The 21308-nt window shown below is 35.7% G+C and overlaps 2 protein-coding genes across 4 annotated transcripts in view; both read right to left on the reverse strand.

Moving 5' to 3' along the window:
* Positions 1–21308, reverse strand: part of OR2L13 (olfactory receptor family 2 subfamily L member 13) — a 202084-nt gene that overhangs the window by 137637 nt on the left and 43139 nt on the right. The gene's annotated exons all lie outside the window — the stretch shown is intronic.
* On the reverse strand, positions 10406–11520 carry LOC469756 (olfactory receptor 2L2-like). Its single transcript, XM_001142164.5, has one exon. It carries the CDS (start codon positions 11432–11434, stop codon positions 10496–10498), a length of 939 nt encoding a protein of 312 aa, XP_001142164.2. The 5' UTR covers positions 11435–11520; the 3' UTR covers positions 10406–10495.

A 21308-nucleotide genomic window follows, 5' to 3' on the forward strand; every position in this document is an offset into this window, starting at 1 on the left:
TTTTAATATTCTAATGTCCTATTATATAATATTATTTAAATAAAATGAGAGGCTGGTTCCTGACAGGAAAGCAGCCTCAGCCATGATGTTCCTGTTTCAATAATGTGAACAGGATATATTTTTCTTACGTAAAGATAAATCCAAATGGATTATTTCTGGCCCTTTTATTTTTTTATTTACAGAAATAGCTATAAAGAAGGTATTTAAGCCAACTAAGAAACATCTTTACTTGCTTTTACTTTCTTTTCACTAAAAATTCAGTATACAGGTGCCAGCATTAATGAAATAATACACAGGAAGAAAAAACAAGCAGAAAAAGTTCTAGTTGAGATTTCAGAGTGAGTAGGACCCACAAACCTTAAACCTGAACTACATCTCATATGAAAGGAAGGAGGGAGGCATGAACTTTCACAGACTCTCTCCACATATTGGCACCTGGAACGTCACAGCATTCATTCCTTGATTCTGTTGGAGTTCATCAAAATAACTCTTCAGATTGGTTTCGCCACTGATATTTTATAGATGATGAAACTGAGATTCAGAGATTTTCAGTAAACTTCTCTAGATCCACAAACACACATACATATGCGCATATGTATGTACACACACACAAACCTATGAGTAAATGTCACACCTACATAAATAAACATACTTTAATATAAACCTTTTAAAAATGTGTGGTGTAGTTCATCCCTCAAAAATTTTTGGCAGTAAATCTGAAATAAGGGTGGCTCACTTTTTAATCACTCAAAACAAAAGGAAAAAAATTAAATTTATTAAATCAAAAACTCCATATAAGTGGTAAATAATTGAGAAAGTATAAAAAATTAAAAACAAGTAGAATTATTTTAATAATTAAACTTTACTCATTACAATTCTTCTGTTTCCTCATATCACCTGTTTTTAATATACTTTAACTTCACCTGGCAACAGTTACGTATCTTCACAGAAAAACGGTTTCTCAGAAACTCTAAACGAAAGACATTTTCTGTCTTGTTCCCAATGTAAAAGTTTCCCTACTGGAAGAATTCAGTTAAAAAAAAAAAAAAACAGCCATATAATCTCCTGTGTAAATCAAGTTGAGGATGTACATATTCAGCATAATAATTACTATTCTCCAAAAGCTGCCAAAGTTTCAAATGAAGAACCTATTACTAACTTTTAAAGTCAAAAAGCATCATTGCGTTGCATGGATCTCTTTCCTATCCTTCAATCTAGAGTTGAAAGTAAGATGAAGAAAGTAGTCTAATTTAGTGATTCATACATTCACAGAAGACAAAGATTTTTCACCTATAGTCTACTTATCACAAGGAAGAATCACTGAATCACAGGATTTGAAGAGAGTTACTCATGACTGTGCAGTGACCTAGTGACAGAGTTGGGAACCAAGGAGGACGGTCGTCTTGAGTTCAGATTCTGCAGTTTTCTACTGGGGCACAGATTTTCCTCCCTATACTTTCCTCAGATTTGATCAAACAGAAAAACCATTATTCATCACAAAATAAGGCTGGTCTCCTTAAAATTGATAGGATTATTTGCATAGGTGCAGAAAAACTGGATTTACACACACACACACACACACACACACAAAGGAGAAGAAAGGAAAAGAAAAAGCTAGGAAGGCAGGGGCACAAGTTGGCTTACCTGCAAGATTTATAAGAAATCAGATGGAACTTATAAAAGTCTGCAAAATCCAAGACACTCATTATGGGATTTTCCAGAATCTGGATTACTTTCTCTCTTCTGAAGTGATATCTGTAATATCCTAAAGTTCTGAATCTTTGAAACTTCCAGAAAGTGATCTCCCTACTAACACATAGGGCTGGGAAATGGTAAAACAGGAAATAGCATCAGTTTCACTGAAAGGGCAGTGAAGTCATTGACTCCATGAGTCAGTCTTAATTCCTTAAAACAAGCTGTCTGTACCTGAATCTGCATGTCTTTAGTAAGAATTATTTCACATTGACAGCACTTGTCTAGAATGTCAATCAGATGACACAGAAGAGTGTCCTCTGGAGTCTAGACAAGGATGGCTCTCCACAGTATCCTGGCATGGAATCCTATATAGGAGATTCCTCCTTCCTTCAAGTTCCTCCACAATAGATTCTCCTAAGAAGAGACACAGTACATAATGTTGTATTTAACTGATGTAGGAATAACTGGTCTTACACATATTTACACAATGTGTATATTTAATTGTTGAGAAGGGTATGAAGTTGGAGAACCATAACTCTTTAAGGTGTAAAGGAGTAAAGAATGTAAAGTGAGTATTTGCTTGTGTGTATGTGTGCTTCCAAGTCACAACCTGCATTGAGGCCCACACTAGTGTATCAGCTCTCACAGATAGATATACCGGTAAATACGTAGACAGACATTTTCATGGATATATAGAAATTGATTATGAAAGTATATCCTTTGTCTGTTATTTTGGAATGAGAATGTGCTTACTCTGCTTCACTGGGTAAGTTCAAGGGACAGAGGCTCCATTTAAAACTAAATCAAATTCTATCTCTTACAATTACTAGAAATGTAAGCTTTCATTGATGAATGTCTGACCCTGTAGTTTATAATTACAACAGGGGGAAGAATCCATGGGTTACCAGGAGCTGTCTGTGAGACAGTGAACGTGTCTTACTTGACTGGGTGTATCACTGAAGAGAAGCTGCAAGTTTCAGCATTTTCCTCATTACCATTGCCCTCATCATCAAGATAATCACTATCACTTACATCCACACACTTGTTATCTGCTATGACTGTTGAATAATAAAGCTTCACATTGTTTCCACATGCTCTGCTCATTTGCTTCTCACAAAAACTCTGCGTGGTTGTTAAGGCAGATATTTCTATTATTTCACTGAAACTTTACCATATGATGTACCAAAAGAAAAAATTAATACATTGTAAATATTAAAAGCACAAAGCACTACAATTTGGCACAAATTGTGTGTAAAAACAAAATCCGGATAACCATAGCACAGCTACTAATCATGCGGTTACCTTCATTATTTATTTCCAGAACAAGGTCCTTCTTTTAAGAAAATATATCATTGCACTACAGACTGGTAATTTTAACCATTCTCATTGTGCCTTTACTTTAATGCCCTTTTAACGTTTTTATGCAAAGACAACACGAGTACTTTCCAGGTATTTCATTAGACAGGCTGGATTCATATAAGGTAAAATACAAAGTGAGAAGCAATAAGATTATAATGAGCATGACATAATCACTGATCATTCAGGACAAAATAAATCAAACAAAAACAAAACAAAACACCAACCAAGTAGGAATGAGGAAATGTTGCCCCCTACAATAATTATTGTGAATGTGGGTTATTTAATTTCACTGGATCCTATAAAAGCATAGTCTAATATAATTTATCCCTATCTCTTCCATTGATCATCACTTCCCTTCCCCTCCAGAAAACACATTTATGAATTAGCTGCAAAACCACTTTTTGTTGCCTGTATTTCACACTCCAAGACTTCTGCTGACGTGTTACAGAAAGTACAGTCACTAGTGCTGAAATTCACCTCAATTCTATTTCTGAAACAAAGTCCTCTTAAGCACTTGCCAGAGTCCCTTCTTCCCCAGGATCAATAAAAATTTTAAAATACAATTATAATTAGTACCTTTATTATTTCCTCATTTTCAAACACTCGTGCCTTGCTTAGCTGATGGCAGTCCTATAGTCATCATAGAAACAAAGTCATTTCTCTGAGTAATAATTAAGAATATTTTTTAAAGAAATGTATATATTCATTCATCATCCCTACACATGAGATTTCAGAGACTTTCATGGGGATTCGGTAGCAATCATGAATCCAGTCCTTTTTACCTGGAGAATGAGATTAACAATTGTTTTGCTGGTATTCACTAGGGAATGTCCACTGAAACTTTGGACATTGTAGGCTAAGTCACTAATGACAGAGGATGGCCTTAGTCCAATGTTCAGAAATGAGTTCTGATCATGTATTTAGATGTTTCAAGGCATGTCAAGGGTAAACTCAGTGGAGAAAGAAACAAATATATTTATTCACATTATTTCAGTTTTTTTTGTTTCTAAACTTCATGAAACTCTATAGCATGAATGTTGTTATTCAGGCATCCACAGTAACAATGTGTCTGCATTCATTAATTTCTCTCTCAGTTTGGTTTATATTGGCAGTAAGATTTAAACCACTAAAATAGAATGAGGTTAATTTAATAGAAACACATAAGTAGAAATTATTAAAATATCGCATACATGGGAGTTATCTTCTAACATATTTTAGGTATTATACACATTCAAATTGTTTCTTTTAATTTGGAAATGTTCACTAAATTATAAAGTGATTTTCTCCTATTAAATCAGATGATAAAATGATGTTACTCTGCTTTATTAATATTTAGAAAATATTTAGTAATTGAATAAATTTTTATTCAGTAGAGTGCTTTAAATGTTCTCTAATTTCTTGTTTCTAGTAAATGAATAAATTATACCACCTACATGGGAAAAGAGGTATTCGTTCATTTTAATTTTTTTGAATGTTAAAAGTATTTGAATTTTTCCACATGTATTTAATAGATAAATTATTTGACACATTTTGATATGTATTTTTATTTATATTTATTTTGATATGCATAGGCTAGTCAGATGAAGCAGTGGGAGTGGAAAGGAACCAAGAAACCTGTAACTGGTTGTGATCAATTATAAACACCACTGCACTCAGACCAGCCAATTTGATATATTAATGCACGTATATGCTGTATAATGATCCAGTAAGGGTAGTTGGTGTACATTCTTGGAAATGACAATTTCCTGAAAGTCAGAATGTACAGATGTTTCAATATTCCTGCATTTGAAAAGCTGAAAATTTTTTTTGTCAAGTTTAAAATCTTGGCTATTAACATAATAGTAGGTGCCATGTCTAGTGCAACCAGGGAACTGTTTCCACATCTTCAAAAGACAGATGACAAAACCTATTTGTGCTGAAAGAGGAGGTAAGAATCCTTATTTGATGTGGGAAGACAGACTTCAAGGGAATTTCTGTAAAAAAAAGAAAGATGTTTAGGTGTACCTCACAACTACCCACAAGGGTTATGTATGCAAATATGGGGGATATAAGTCAGCAACTTACTCCTGAAATACCCAGTTTTCCCTGAGAGTTTTCTGGACATAGAAATTGACTATTTCACACTTCTACAGTACAAAGCACAAAACCAAGCATAGAGTAGGCCACGACTTGGTTTATTCTGAAAGAAGAGTTTAGAAAAAGAGTGTAAATAAAACTGAGCTCTTTATTTTACATTTTTAGACGTCTGTGTTCAGTGCATTTGAATTATTCATTAAATCACATGGATCTTTAAATGCATAATCATATTTACCAATTTGGAAAAGAAGTCCCATTCTATGTCCCAAAGATACAAGATTCAGGTGATAAGCATTTATGTCAAATGTTTGTAAAAGAGCAGGGCGCAGTGGCTCAGGCCTGTCATTCCACCTATGGGGAGACTGAGGCAGGAGGATTGTTTTAGGCCCACAGGGTTCAATTGCCCATGGAGTGGTAGCAGACCAAAACACCAAAACAGTAGAAGTTGAGAAGAGAAAGAGTTTAACATTCGTAGGTCAGCTGAAGGAGGAAGAGGAAGGATGCCTCAAATCAGCCTTCTGGAGATGCTTGGGGATGGCATTTTTAAGGAGTCTGGATGAGTGATGAGCTAACATGTGGGGACTGCTGATTGGTGGAGAAGCGAGTGGTGAAGTCATAAGCCAGGGAGGTGAAGTCATAAGCCAGGGAGGTGAAGACTCTGCATCCTGCACTGAGTCAGTTTCTCAGACAAGCTCTGCAGACCCACTGCGTCAGTGGACCCATTGTAATTCGGGATCTGGAAAACATTTTAAACAGAAAACTTGAGGTTTCCTAAAATTAAAGATGATATGTAAAGAAGCAATTAAGGGAAGTGAGGACCTGGTGACAAGGACCAGCCTGGGCAACAGAAGGACATGATGTCTCAAAAAAATAAATAAACAAAAAATAAATGCTAGAGGAATTATAAAATAAATCATTCCGATGAATATTGACTGAGATGTGGATAGGTTTCTGCTCTTCATAAATAGACATGTATAGTAAAATATGTTTCATTAATGAATCAAGAAATCTGATATAGAAAATATTTTGTTATTCCACTAATTATGCTCTAGATTGTATAAAATCACACTGAAACACAAAATTTTTTCTGTAAACACTTTGCAGGCTGACTCTAATTATTATGTGAAAATGCAATGGGCTAAGAATAACTAAGCATGCTTTGAGCTATGAATAGGTTGAATGCAGAGGAGGTACTCAAGTGCAACATCTGGGCATGTGAAGAGGAAAAGAGCAAGCCACTGATGGTAACAGATAATAGTCTGTGGAGCCATAGAGAACAGAGATTGTTACAATACATCTTGATGACACATGTTATTATTAGAAATAGTGGGATCTATGAGAGTGGAAGGGAAAGATAGAGTTTAACAAGTACATTCAGAATGCTTCCTTGTGTAGATGATACCTGATGTTTACACTGAGAAAAGGGAGTGATGAGGATTCATGCAGTGAAAGAACTTTATGAGAATAGAGAACAATGCATTAAAGATAAAAGCTATTGGACCTAATGTCATGAGGACTGGCTTTTCAAAACTTTTTCAGAGAACTGCAGTCAATTTAGCATGAAGAGAACATAAAGTTCCAGGTAGAGTCAGATGAAGGAAGGAATTAGCCAATGGAGAGAATTACATACCATACTAAGGAAAGTGAGATCATCAAAATATATTTTAATTAGATAATTCCAGGAATAATTCAAGTCAGTCTGATTGATTGTTGATTTTATTAAAGATGTACCAGAAAATGTTTTATTTTATTAAAGATATACAACATGTTGTTTGACATTCATATACATATTGAAATGATTACCACACTCAACTTATACAGCATGTTCCATAGTTATGATTTTTTTTTACTAAGAACACTTAAAACCCACTGTCTTAGCAAAATTTCAATATATAATACAATAGTATTAACCATAGTCTTCATCAGCTATCTAGACTTACTCATTCTACATAACTTCAAGTTTGTAGCATTTGACCTACGCTCTTTCTCTCCCTCCCCACTGCTAGTAACCACCATTTTACTCTCTGTTTCTATCTATTCCACTTATTTTTAGACCCAAAATATAAGTAAGATCATGTAGTATTTCTGTGTGTGTGTCTGAGAGCCAGTCTGGATTGAAGGACAGAAAGAAGAGAAACCAAGACTTGGAGTGTTAGGCTACAGTCATAGTAACATAATCACTCCCAGTTCTTTTTGTTTGTTTGTTTTTGAGCTGGAGTCTCGCTCTGTCGCCCAGGCTGGAGTACAGTGGAGCGATATCAGCTCACTGCAAGCTCCGCCTCCCGGGTTCACACCATCCTCCTGCCTCAGCCTCTCAAGCAGCTGGGACTACAGGCGCCCGCCACCACGCCCGGCTAATTTTTTGTATTTTTAGTAGAGACGGGGTTTTCACCGTGTTAGCCAGGATGGTCTCGATCTCCTGACCTTGTGATCCGCCCGCCTCGGCCTCCCAAAGTGCTGGGATTACAGGCTTGAGCTACCGTGCCCGGCCAATCACTCTCAGTTTTTCTCAGCTTCTGAGACCAAATGGGAATCAATTGTGGTTGGGATTCTCCCTAGGAAAGCTCCATGCCACAAAATCTGAAACATACAGGACCTTTAAGATGCCAAAGAGAATAAGAGACATTCCTGCATCCCTGCCACACATTGTGTTCGTTAATGAAATGAAGAGACAGCCTTTCTACACAGGTCTGAGTCACACTCCATCACTAGGTCCCACAGGTACCAATGCATGTCCATTGGTTTTACAAACTCTTTCATGACAAGGTCTCTCTCTCTTTCTTTCTCTCTCTCTCTCTCTCTCTCTCCCTCTCTCTGTCTCTTTCCATTCAGTGTCTGTCCAAATAGCACCACAGGAATTTGTTGGCTTAGCTGAGGAATCAAGATTAAATCATATCTACTTTTTTCACCTCCCATATCTGTTTCTCTAAGTATCATGCATACAACAAACTTTTTACATATTCCATATCTCCCTTATAATGATGATGTAAATAAATAAATGAGGGGCATGGTACTCCTGGTTCAGCAGAAAGTCTAGATTCCATTTACCATTCTTTATATATCTGAACTCACTTTTGACATGCCTCAGAGAGCAAACATTTCAATATCCATGATAGAACCTACACACTTATTCCTCTACCTGAGGAGTAACAATAGCAACAAAACAAAATTGACAAGAGGCACTTAATTAAACAAAAGAGCTTCTGCACAGAAAAAAAAAAAAAAAAAAAAACGAGGAAACAGCCAACCTACAGAATAGGAAAAAATATTTGCACAGTATGCATCTGACAAAGATTAAATGTTCACAATCTGTAGGGAAGTTAAATAAATCAACAAGCAAAAAACTAACCCCATTAAAAATGCAGAAGTTACATGAACAACGAACAGACACATCTGTGAAGAAGACATACAAGTGGCCAAAAAACAAGAAAAAATACTCAGCATCACCAATCATCAGAGAAATGCAAATCAGAGCCACAATGAGAGACCATTTTATACCAGTCACTATGGCTATAATTAAAAAATCAAAAAAACACCAGATGCTGGTGAAGCTGCAGAGAAAAGGGAATTCTTATACACTGTTGGTGGGAATGTAAATTAGCCCAGCCACTATGGAAAGCAGTCTGAAGAGTTCTCAAAATACTTAGAGATACCATTTGACCCAGAAATTCCAGTGCTCTGTATACACACACACACACAAAATCATTCTACCAAAAAGTCACATGCATTCATTGCTCATTGCTGCACTATTCACAACAGCAAAGACCTACAATCAACCTAGGTGCCCATCAATAGTGAATTGGAATAAGAAAATATGCTACATATACACCATGAAACACTACACAGCTATAAAAAACAGTAAGAGCATACTGTTTGCAAGTGATATGGATAGAGCTGGGGGCCATAATCCTAAGCAAATTGACTGAGGAAGAGCAAACCAAATACAGAATGTTCTCACTTGTAAGTGGGAACTAAGCATTGGCCCACACATGGACAAAAATATGGTGACAGTAGACACTGTGCCGTGCTAGAGGGAGGGGATGGGATTAAAAACTATTGATTGGCTACTATGTTCACTACCAGGTGACAGGATCCACACTCTAACTCTAAGCAACATGCAATATTCCCATGTAAAAATATCCACATGTACTCTCATACCTAAAATAGACGTTGAAATAAAACATATCTGCATATAACTTCAAACTCCCCCCATAACATAACTAATGATAGCCTACTGTTGACAGGAAGCCTTAAAAAATAACATAAATAATTAATTAACTCACACTTTGTATCTTATATGTATTATATACTGTATTCTTACAGTAGAGTAAGCTAGAAAAAGAAAATCTTATGAAGAAAATCATCAGAAAGAGAAAATATATTTACTACTTATTTAGTGAATGTGGTTTGTCATGAAGATCTTCATCCATGTTGCCTTTACATTGAGTAGGCTGAGTAGTAGGAAGAGGAGGAGAGGTTGGTCTTGCTGTCTCAGGAGAGGCAGAGGCAGAAAAAAAGCCACATGTAAGTGGACCTGTACAGTTCAGATCTATGTTGTTCAAGGACCAACGGCCTATCAGTCATTCACCACTGCTGTCACTTGGATAATTCGGGGCTTTTCTCATTTGCTCATTCTACCTTCCTTCTTGCCTCCTCTCCTCAGAGATTAAAGAGTTTCTCAGGAATGGGCTCTTCTGGAGAGCAATGGCCTTTCACTCAGAGAAAGGACCTAAGCGGACAACTTTTATGAAAATAACATTGATCCTTTTGGGCACATGCCTAAGCATGTATAAAAATAGTGGAGCAGAGGAGCTGATCCCAAGTCATGCTAAATAGACCCGTTGATTTATGACAAGAGTAAGTAGAAATAAAATTGTGCAGAAGAGAATGTCTTGCACGAGAATACCAGTGGCTACTCAGGAGGGAAACGTTGAGTGTGTTGTGATGTGACTGCGAATGTTTTAAATAACCTACTTGACACCCAACTGAGTCTAAGTCAACTACAGTCTAAGAGGTTCTACAGAAGGTAGCTGTATAGAACCTCTTATGGGGAAACTCTTGTCTATCTAAAGCCAAGTAGACTGCTCCCCAGACATAATTATTTATCCTGAGGTAAACTTTTAATAAATCACTACTTTAGGAAAAAAATGAATATACGATCTATCTTTTGATAGAAAGAAACAAATACAAAACCAAAATAGGTGTCTTAGAATATGCAATTGAAATGCCAGACTAAATTAAAATACAAATCTTTTAGATTAATTTCCGTTTGACATACTGGGCATGTAATAATATTTTCCTTAACTGCCGTACACTGCTGAGTTGATATGAACCTAGCGCTTTGACTCTAAGACAGAACGTATGTCTACATTTTCACCGAGAAGATATTCTGAATCACTCGTGTCAGGGCCCCCATCACCTCCTTGTTTCTCAGGCTGTAGATGATGGGGTTGAGCATTGGGGTGAGGATGGTGTAGAAAACAGCCAGAACCTTGTCCTCTGTCGGAGATCGCAGGGATCTTGGGCGTAGATAGGTATAAGCAAAGGGTGCATAGTAGAAAGTTACTACAGTGAGGTGGGTGCTGCAGGTCGAATAGGCCTTCTTCCTCCCTTCTGCAGAGCGCATGCGGTAGACAGCAAGGAGAACCCGGCCATAGGAACATGCAATACAAATGAAGGGAAACACAAGAAATATGGTGGTGCTCAAAAACACCGTGCACTCATAGACCCAGGTATCCGTGCAGGCTAGGGTCAACATAGCTGGAACATCACAGAAAAAATGATTGATGGCTCTGGACTTGCAATATGGGATACGGAGTGCATATACCGTGTGAGCACAAGAGTTGATGGAGCCTATCATCCAAGATCCTGTTATCATCAGCGCACACACTCTTTTTCTCATACGGATGGGATAGTGGAGAGGAAAGCAAATAGCCACATAACGATCATAGGCCATTGATGTCAGGAGCAGCGCTTCTGCACCTGCTAAAGTCAGGAAGAAGAAACTCTGAATCCCACACCCAGTGAAGGAGATAGACTTGTTTCCATACAGAAAATCATAAACCATCTTAGGAACAATGGTGGAGATATAATTTAGGTCAATGAGGGAGAGCTGACTAAGTAGGAAATACATGGGTGTGTGGAGATGGATGTCCAAGAAGATGAGAAGAATCATGGATATGTTTCCAATTAGAGCCATTAGGAAAACGAAATTAATGAGAATGAAGATGAAATGGCCAATTTTTGGTGGTGGGGACAATCCCAACAAGATGAAAGCAGTTGATGTTTGATTGTAATTTTCCATGGAGCATTCATATGATCCTTCCTGAAGGGAGACACAAGGGTAAGTGAAGTACAGTAGTTCCCCCTTATCTGCAGGGGATGCATTTCAAGCCCGCCAGTGAATGCCTGAAATTGGGGTTTACACTGAACACAATATACACTATTTTTGTATCAATAAATATATATTATAAAGTTTAATTTATAAATTAGGCAAGGAAGAGATTAACAAAAATAACTAAAAAGAAAATCGAACAAATATAATTATATACTGTAATAAAAGTTGTGTGAATGCAGTTTTTTTCTTTCTCTCAAAATATCTTATTGAATGGTGTTTATTTTTCTTCTGATGATAAAATGCTTCAGGGAAAGATAAAATGTCTACATGATGAGATAAAGTGAGGGGAACAATGTAGGCACGGTAATGCAACATTGGGCTATGACTGAAAACAAATTTAAAATTTATGAAGTGCTCATTTGTGGAACTTTCCATGCAATCTCAGATGACAGTTGATTGCAGGAGAAACCACAAAAAGCAAAGCAGTGGATAACAGGGACTAGTTATAAAACAATAAGCCAATAGTTTTTAAAAAGTCCTTAGTTTAGTTAGACTATGAATTATTTATATAATTTTACAACTCTTAAATGACGAAGTAATCTTTCCTATTTAGAAAAATATCTTGTCACCCAGAAATTATATTTTGTGAGAGAAATATTTATAACCACAATTTTTAATAAGAAATATACACATTTATAGGAAAAAACATTTCTCTTACAACTTCAATAGGATACGAATGTTTGCTGCCCAACACAAACTCAGATGTCATCAAGATCATTTGTTATGCTTAAAACATATGCATGCAACAGTAAATTTTATGCATATGTTATGGATCCATATTATGAACAATTTAGCACTACTTTTTCAGGATGATTTTTTTCTACATTTATTCTTTAAAACTGCAGCCGCCTATGGCTCATTTGGAGTAACTTATATTTCCTTCTTGAATTGTCTTTGCATAATAATTCCAAGTCAAACTTTCATTAGTTAAGCATCATTATTTGGTTATTCTATTTAGAAATGTAGAATACATCCTTATTTCAAGTACCTTTTTCATGAAATGTAATTCATACAGTTCATTTTTAATGTCTACCACCATCCATTCTCTTTTGCCTTCTCATCCAATTTCAGAATTTTTAAGTTAGTGCAGACCCCCATCTGAATATCCATATGCCAAGTTCATTTTACCTTCCATGTCTCTGTTCACGCTCTCCCCAATAGAATGTGTATTCTGTATCTTTGCTCCCCTAATGCTTAGATTACATAGACTTTGTGGATCCTTCAAGTCTTATGAAAGGATCATAAGAATATTTATCAATTATTTAGAAGGATCCATAAAGTATAATGTAATCTAAGCATTAGGGAAGAAAAAACAATAAATTACTTTATGATCCTTCAAAAGAAGGGGTTTGGAGAAATGAGCATTCACTTAAATGGAAAAAAGGAAGCAGCAACTTGACAGTTTCCTGGGTATAGGTGGTTCGAGCATTCTCCTCCAGATAGAAGACATCAGTGGACAACTTTGCACGGAATGCCTAAAAGGACTGAAGTCTTTAGGCTTAAATATTATTTTAGAGCCAAAGGTCAGCAGACCTTTGAGGAAGTGTAACAATGTGAAAGAGTAAGATCCACACACTGTGCAAACACACATCTATACACACACACAAAGATGTACACTCACTTAAACATCAATACACATGTATATATACCCTGATTAAAATGATCAGAAACCTGCAAAAAGAATGATTTTTTAAAAATAAGAATTCCTATCTTTAGGAAGGAAGATATGTATGATATGTTATGAAATCCACAAAATAAATATCATTATCTATGTAAAAGGATGTGACAGGTAACAATAAATGACTCTTGGAAATTAAAAATACAATAATTGATAAAATTTAAAAGAAAATTTCAAAAGACAAATTGGGAAAATTCTATCAGAAGGAAAAAAGAAAACAACCTGAAAGTACTAAAAATTAGAAGAGAGAGAAATATTAGAAAATTAATATAACAGGACCAACATATACTTACAGGCATTCCCAGAAATGCACATAGCAAATAATAATAAACCCAATATTGTAAAAAAAAAATTCTCAGAACTGAAATATATTAGCCACCATACTCAAATGGCATGTTAAATCACAAAGTGAGAAATATTTTCCTAGAAAAAATTTCATGAAAATTGTGTCTCCTTGAAAACACTTCTAAAAATTTTAATTATCTAGAGAAAAAATATTAAGTTTTTGAGAGAAATAGTAGTAATAATAATCAGAAGAAATACATGCATATATGTATTACCATCAGGTTTTACAAGAGTATATATTTTTTGTATTTAATCAATAGATTCTATCAGATGAGATGATGCTGTCAACCCCTTGCTGCAGACATAAATTGGAATGTATTTATGTGGAAAAGTGGGAGAAGGGTAATGAGTTTGGGGGTAGTGATGCTGGGGGGAGCAGGTAACTAGTGACAGTGGCCTGTGTCATGAGTCAAGGGCTGGTATTTGAGATACTTAAATCAAGCATTAGCAGATAAGCATATTGTTTGAAAATACATGGGCAAAAACAGGGCAAGACTGGTAAGAAATTTTGAAGTCCTTATCTTTGGGGTCAGGAAGAGTTTGTTATGGGTCCAATATTTTAGCCTGTGGACTGTGGACACCATGTCTATGCATTACTTGAATAAAACATTAAAGTGATGTAAAAATTCTATCACAGTTAAGAATTTAACCCACAACTTCATGATAATGATGAGAATGACAATTTTTACTGTAGGATTTGGAACAAGACACAGATGTCCAATTTCACTGCATCTATTCAACATATTATTGGAAGTTCAGCCAAAGCAATAGAACAAAAGAAGAAAAAAAAGTTAATTAAAAGAAAGGAAGCACGATAATTTCTATTTCCATATGACATAACTATATATGTAGAAAGCCATAGGATTCCACACACTAAAAACTGTTACAAATAATTAACAAAATAAGCAAAATTGCAGCATGCAACAATAGTCAAAACCTATTGACTTCTATACACTAACAATTTGCTGTGACCCATTGAATGTGACAGAAACAAAACTGTGTCTGTTTTGAGCCTAGGCTTCAAGTGGCTATACACTAACAACAAACAATCTGAAAAAGAGATTGTGATTTTATTTACAATAGTATCAAAAAAATGAAACACTTAGGAATAAACATAACCAAGAAGGTAAAAGGCTTATACACTGAAAAATGACAAAATGTTGATTACAGCAATTAAAGAAGACACAAATAAATGGAAATATATCCTGTATTTATAGATTAGAAGGCTTAACACTGTTAAGATGTCAATAATATCCAAAGTTACTTAAAGATTCAATGAGAATAAAATACATAGGAATACAACTTACAACGGACGTGAAGGACCTCTTCAAGGAGAACAACAAACCACTGCTCAATGAAATAAAAGAGGATACGAACAAATGGAAGAACATTCCATGCTCATGGGTAGGAAGAATCAATATCGTGAAAATGGCCATACTGCCCAAGGTAATTTATAGATTCAATGCCATCCCCATCAAGCTACCAATGACTTTCTTCACAGAATTGGAAAAAACTACTTTAAAGTTCATATGGAACCAAAAAAGAGTCCTCATTGCCAAGTCAATCCTAAGCGAAAAGAACAAAGCTGGAGGCATCACGCTACCTGACTTCAAACTATACTACAAGGCTACAGTAACCAAAACAGCATGGTACTGGTACCAAAACAGAGATATAGACCAATGGAACAGAACAGAGCCCACAGAAATAATGCCGCATATCTACAACCATCTGATCTTTGACAAACCTGACAAAAACAAGCAATGGGGAAAGGATTCCCTATTTAATAAATGGTGCTAGGAAAACTGGCTAACCATATGTAGAAAGCTGAAACTGGATCCCTTCCTTACACCTTATACAAAAATTAATTCAAGATGGATTAAAGACTTACATGTCAGACCTAAAACCATAAAAACCCTAGAAGAAAACCTAGGCAATACCACTCAGGACATAGGCATGGGCAAGGACTTCATGTCTAAAACACCAAAAGCAATGGCAACAAAAGCCAAAATTGACAAATGGGATCTAATTAAACTAAAGAGCTTCTGCACAGCAAAAGAAACTACCATCAGAGTGAACAGGCAACTTACAGAATGGGAGAAAATTTTTGCAATCTACTCATCTGACAAAGGGCTAATATCCAGAATCTACAATGAACTCACACAAATTTACAAGAAAAAACAAACAACCCCATCAAAAAGTGGGCGAAAGATATGAACAGACACTTCTCAAAAGAAGACATTTATGCTGCCAACAGACACATGAAAAAATGCTCATCATCACTGGCCATCAGAGAAATGCAAATCAAAACCACAATGGGATACAATCTCACACCAGTTAGAATGGCGATCATTAAAAAGTCAGGAAACAACAGGTGCTGAAGAGGATGTGGAGAAATAGGAACACTTTTACACTGTTGGTGGGACTGTAAACTAGTTCAACCATTGTGGAACTCAGTGTGGCGATTCCTCAGGGGTCTAGAACTAGAAATACCATTTGACCCAGCCATCCCATTACTGGGTATATAACCAAAGGATTATAAATCATGCTACTATAAAGACACATGCACACGTATGTTTATTGTGGCACTATTCACAATAGCAAAGACTTGGAACCAACCCAAATGTCCAACAATGATAGGCTGGATTAAGAAAATGTGGCATATATACACCATGGAATACTATGCAGCCATAAAAATGATGAGTTCATGTCCTTTGTAGGTACATGGATGAAGGTGGAAACCATCATTCTCAGCAAACTATTGCAAGGACGAAAAACCACACACCGCATGTTCTCACTCATAGGTGGGACTTGAACAATGAGAACACATGGACACAGGAAGGGGAACATCACATATCGGGGCCTATTGTGGGGTAGGGGAAGGAGGGAGGGATAGTATTGGGAGATATACCTAATGTTAAATGATGAGTTAATGGGTGCAGCACACCAACATGGCACATGTATACATTTGTAACTAACCTGCACGTTGTGCACATGTACCCTAGAACTTAAAGTATTAAAAAAAAAAGAGTAAAAAAAATGTAGTAAGTACATATTCAGTTTTAAAAGTGAATGAAGTTTTGACACATGCTACAACATAGATAAATCTTAAATACATTATGGTCAGTGAAATAAGCCATGAAGAGGCAAATATTGTATGAATTCACCTACATGAAGTACCCAGAGTAGTCAAATTCATAGAGACAGAAAGTCGAATGCTGGAACCCAGAGGATAGTGGAAGGGAGACAAGGAGAATAATTGTGTAGGGAACAAAATTTTAGTTGAAGACAATGAAACTGTTCTGGAGATGCATGGTGGGGATGGTTGCACAACAACATAAATGTACTTAGTGCCACCGAATTCCACACTTAAAATAGTTAAAATGGTGCAGTTTACCTTATGCATATTTATCCTCATAAAAACATTAAAATGTACTGAAATTATTCCATATTTGGATTCCCAAATACATTTTAAGAAAATTCTGGCAAGTTTCTCAGCCTCTACAGAGCAAATTATTTCCAATTATTTTATGACCTCTGGTAATTTGTGAAGGAGAATTCAGAAGAACAAATTATTTTCATATATGTCATTTGGAAACAGTACAAGATCAGCATTAATTCTGATGCAATAGTATGTAATTTATATTAGTAGTTTAGTTATTGGCAAGTAGAATATATACTGTTCGAAATTACTAACACAATTAACATTTCAAACATTTCTATCATTTGTATTTTATACAGGGCAGTCTATGATCAACTTTCCATGAGATAGTTATAGTCCCAACTTTAAAAAGAGAAAATGTAACATAGGACAGAATCCTAAATGGCACATCAGATCTCATATTTAATGCCACGTTGTAACTATCTCATTTAAAAATAATAATAATAATAATAATAATAATAATGACTTATTTTCTCCTCCTCCCCCCACCTCCTACTTAACTGGTTAGGAATGCAGATATATCCTTTACTGTCTCCACCAGACGCATTCTACAAGGCAAGTTTATATGACTTTGTGTTTACTTAGAAGTTCTAGAGACGGAACCTTGAAGCAAATCAGGCACCCTCAAAACTCCCTCCCACTAGGAGATTGCCTCAATTTACAACACAGCTCTGCCTGCGATGGTGCCAGCCAGACCACCAGGTAGAAAAGACATCAGAAGAAAATCACTGGACCCCCCATCTCCTCACCCCCTGCATGTCATTCACGCCAAGACCCCTTTAAAAGACCCTGCCTACTGCCCTGAAAGGGGAAGCACTTCCCAATAAGGCAGACACCTGTCCTGCTTCCTCTCAGCTAAGCTTGGAAGAAAAAGTCACTTTCTTTCTACCAGACCTTGTTCTCGTTAATTGGACTTTGCAAGTGGTGAGTGGCAGGAGATATGTTCTGTGACATTACAGTATCTCTTGAACACCAATGTAGTGTCTCTTTGATTATTCACGTTCCACGGTTCTAATTCTATCATATTACATTATTTAAATAAAATTAGAGCCCTGTCACTAACAAGGAAGCAGTCTCAGCCATTATATATCTGTCTAAGTAATTTAAGGAGGACATTTTTTTCTTAGATAAAAATAAATCCAAATGGTTACTTCTGTCCCTTAGTTTTTTATCCACCAAAATAGCTATAAGTATTTTAAGCCCATTTAAAAACATATACACTTGCTTTTATTTTTGTAATTCTCATAACATGTATATATCCAGGTATCAGCATTAATGATGTTGTACGCTGGAGAAAAAGCAAGCAGAAAAAATTCTGATGATGGTTTCATAGTGAGTAGGAAAACCAAACATTCAACCCGGGCGACGTCTGGCATGAAAGGAAGGATAATGGCATGAACTTTTACTGACTGTCTCCACACACTGGCACTTGCAATATGTCAGGATTTGTTCCATAATTCCATTAGATTTAATCCTAATAACAAGCTCTTCACATGGACATCACCACGACATCTTATAGATGATGAAATTGAGATTCAGAGATTTTAAGTGGACTTATCCAGATTACACATAAACACACATACACATATGCATATATATACACACAAACACATACACATATAAGTTGATATACACATATATATTTATGCAAACATATAAATAAACATATTATATATAAAAATAAATATTTACATAAACTTCTTTAAAATGTGTGGTCTATTTTATCCTTCAAATATTTTTAGGCAGTAAGTCTGAAATAAGGCTGGCTCACTTTTTAATTACCCAAAACAAAAATATAAGAGGTTAAATTTATTAAAATAAAAAAATCATTATAGATAGTAAATAACTGTGAAATAAAAATTTTTAAATCACAAATAAGATTATTTTAACGATTAAAATTTAATCACTTCAACTTCTTCTGTTTCCTCGTATCACCTGGTTTCACTGTGCTTTCACTTGATCCAGCAACAACCATACATAGCTTTATAGAAAAATGGTTTCTCAGAAACTCTAAAAGAAATGCAATTTCTGTCTTGTTCCCAATATAAAAGTTTCCCTACTGGAAGAATTCACTTACTAAAAAATACACATTTAATATACTACACAATCAAGTTGAGGATGTACATATTCAGCATAATAATTAAAATTTTCCAAACGGTGCCCACGTTTCAAATGAATTACATATCACTATCTTTTAAAGTCAGAATGCATCATTGCATTGCATAGATCTCTTTTTCCTATCCTTCAATTTAAAGTTGAAAATGAGATAATAAAAATAACCGAATTGTAGTGATTCACATATTCATAGAAGAGAAAGATTTTTCAACTATATTCTCATTATCAGAAGGAATAACTGAATCACAAGGATTTGAAGAGAGTTATTCATGACTGTGCAATGACCTAGTGATAGAGTTGGGAACAAAGGAGGATGGTCCTCTTGAGTCCAGATACTGCAGTTTTCCACTAATTCAGAGATTTATGAAACCTACACTGTCCTCAGTTTTATCAAAACTATTTTCAAAGAAAAATTATTATTCATTACAAAATAAGGCTGCTCTACTTAAAATTGTTATTATGGGCCAGGCGCGGTGGCTCACGCTTGTAATCCCAGCACTTTGGGAGGCCGAGGCAGATGGATCACGAGGCCAGGAGATCGAGACCATGGTGAAACCCCGTCTCTACTAAAAATACAAAACATTAGCCGGGTGTGGTGGCGGCTGTAGTCCCAGCTACTCGGGAGGCTGAGGCAGGAGAACTGCGTGAACCCGGGAGGCGGAGCTTGCAGTGAGCTGAGATCGCGCCACTGCACTCCAGCCTGGGCGACAGAGCGAGACTCCGTCTCAAAAAACAAAAAAAAATTGTTATTATGAGCAGTCTGTGACATAGTGAACATGTATTACTTGACTGAGGGTATCATTGAAGAGAAGCTGCAAGTTTAAGCATCTTTCTCATTATCAGTGCCCTCAACATCAAAATAATCACTATCACTTACACTCACACACTTGTTATCCGCTATGACTGTAGAATAATACAGCCTTCACATTGTTTCCACATACTATGCTCATTTGCTTCTCACAAAAACTCTGCATGGTTGTTAAAGCAGATATTTCTATTATTTCACTGGAAGTTTACTTTGTGTCTTGAAGAAAAAATAAACACATTATAAAAATTAAAAGCACAAAGCACTATAATTTTGCACAAATTGGAGGTAAAAACAAAATCTGGATAACCATATCACAGCTACTAATCATATGGTTACCTGCATTATTTATTTTCAGAAGAGGGTCCTTTATTTTTAAAAATATATATTATCGCTTTACAGATGGTAATTTTAACCATTCTCATTTTGCCTTTACCTTAATGTCATTTTAATATTTTTATGCAAAAACAACACTAGTACTTTCAGGTATTTTACTAGAAGGACTGGATTATTATATGTGGATTCATTAATTTGACTTGAGCCCATAAAAGCATATTCTAATGTAATTTAGCCCCATCTCTTCCATGAACATCATTTAGCTTCCCATCCAGAAAACACATTTATGAGTTAGCAGCAAAACCACTGTTGGTTGTCTGCATTCTATACTCCAAGATTTCTGCTGAATTTTGTTAACAGAAAGTACAGTCACTATTGCTCAAACTTCACTTCAATTCTATTTCTGAAACAAAGTTCTCTTAAGCAGTTGCCAGAGTCCCTTCTTCCCTGTGATCAATAAAAATTTTAAAATACAAATATAATTAGTACCTTTTATTATCTCCTCAATTTCAAACACACACTGCCTTGGTTAGCTGTGAGGAGTCGTACAGTCATCATATGAACAGTCATTTTTCTGAGCAAGATCTCTGAATGCTTTTTAAAGAAAGGTATGTATTCATTTTCATCCCTACACTTGAGATTTTAGAGAGCTTCATGGTGATTCAGTAGCAACCATGATTCCGGTGTTTCTTTACCTGAAGAACAAGTTTAATGACTGTTTTGCTAGGATTCACCAGGGAATGTCCACTGAGAGTTTGGACATTCTAGGCTGAGTCACTAATAACATAGGATGGCCTTAGTCCAACGTTTAGAAATGAGTTATGATAATGTATTTAGATGTTTCAAGTCATGTCAAAGGTAAACTCACTGGGAAAAGAAACAATTATGTTTATTCAGGTTTTACTAATGCATTTGTGTCTCTAATACTTTATGAAATCCTACATTTTATATGTTGTTATTCACTGCATTCATACCAATGATATGTCTGTATATATTAATTTCTTTCCCAATATAGTTTATACTGGCAATAAGTTTTAGAACATAAAAGTGGAACTATGTTAAT

This window comes from Pan troglodytes, chromosome 1 (assembly GCF_028858775.2).
Source record: "Pan troglodytes isolate AG18354 chromosome 1, NHGRI_mPanTro3-v2.0_pri, whole genome shotgun sequence".
In the NCBI taxonomy this organism is placed as follows: domain Eukaryota; kingdom Metazoa; phylum Chordata; class Mammalia; order Primates; family Hominidae; genus Pan; species Pan troglodytes.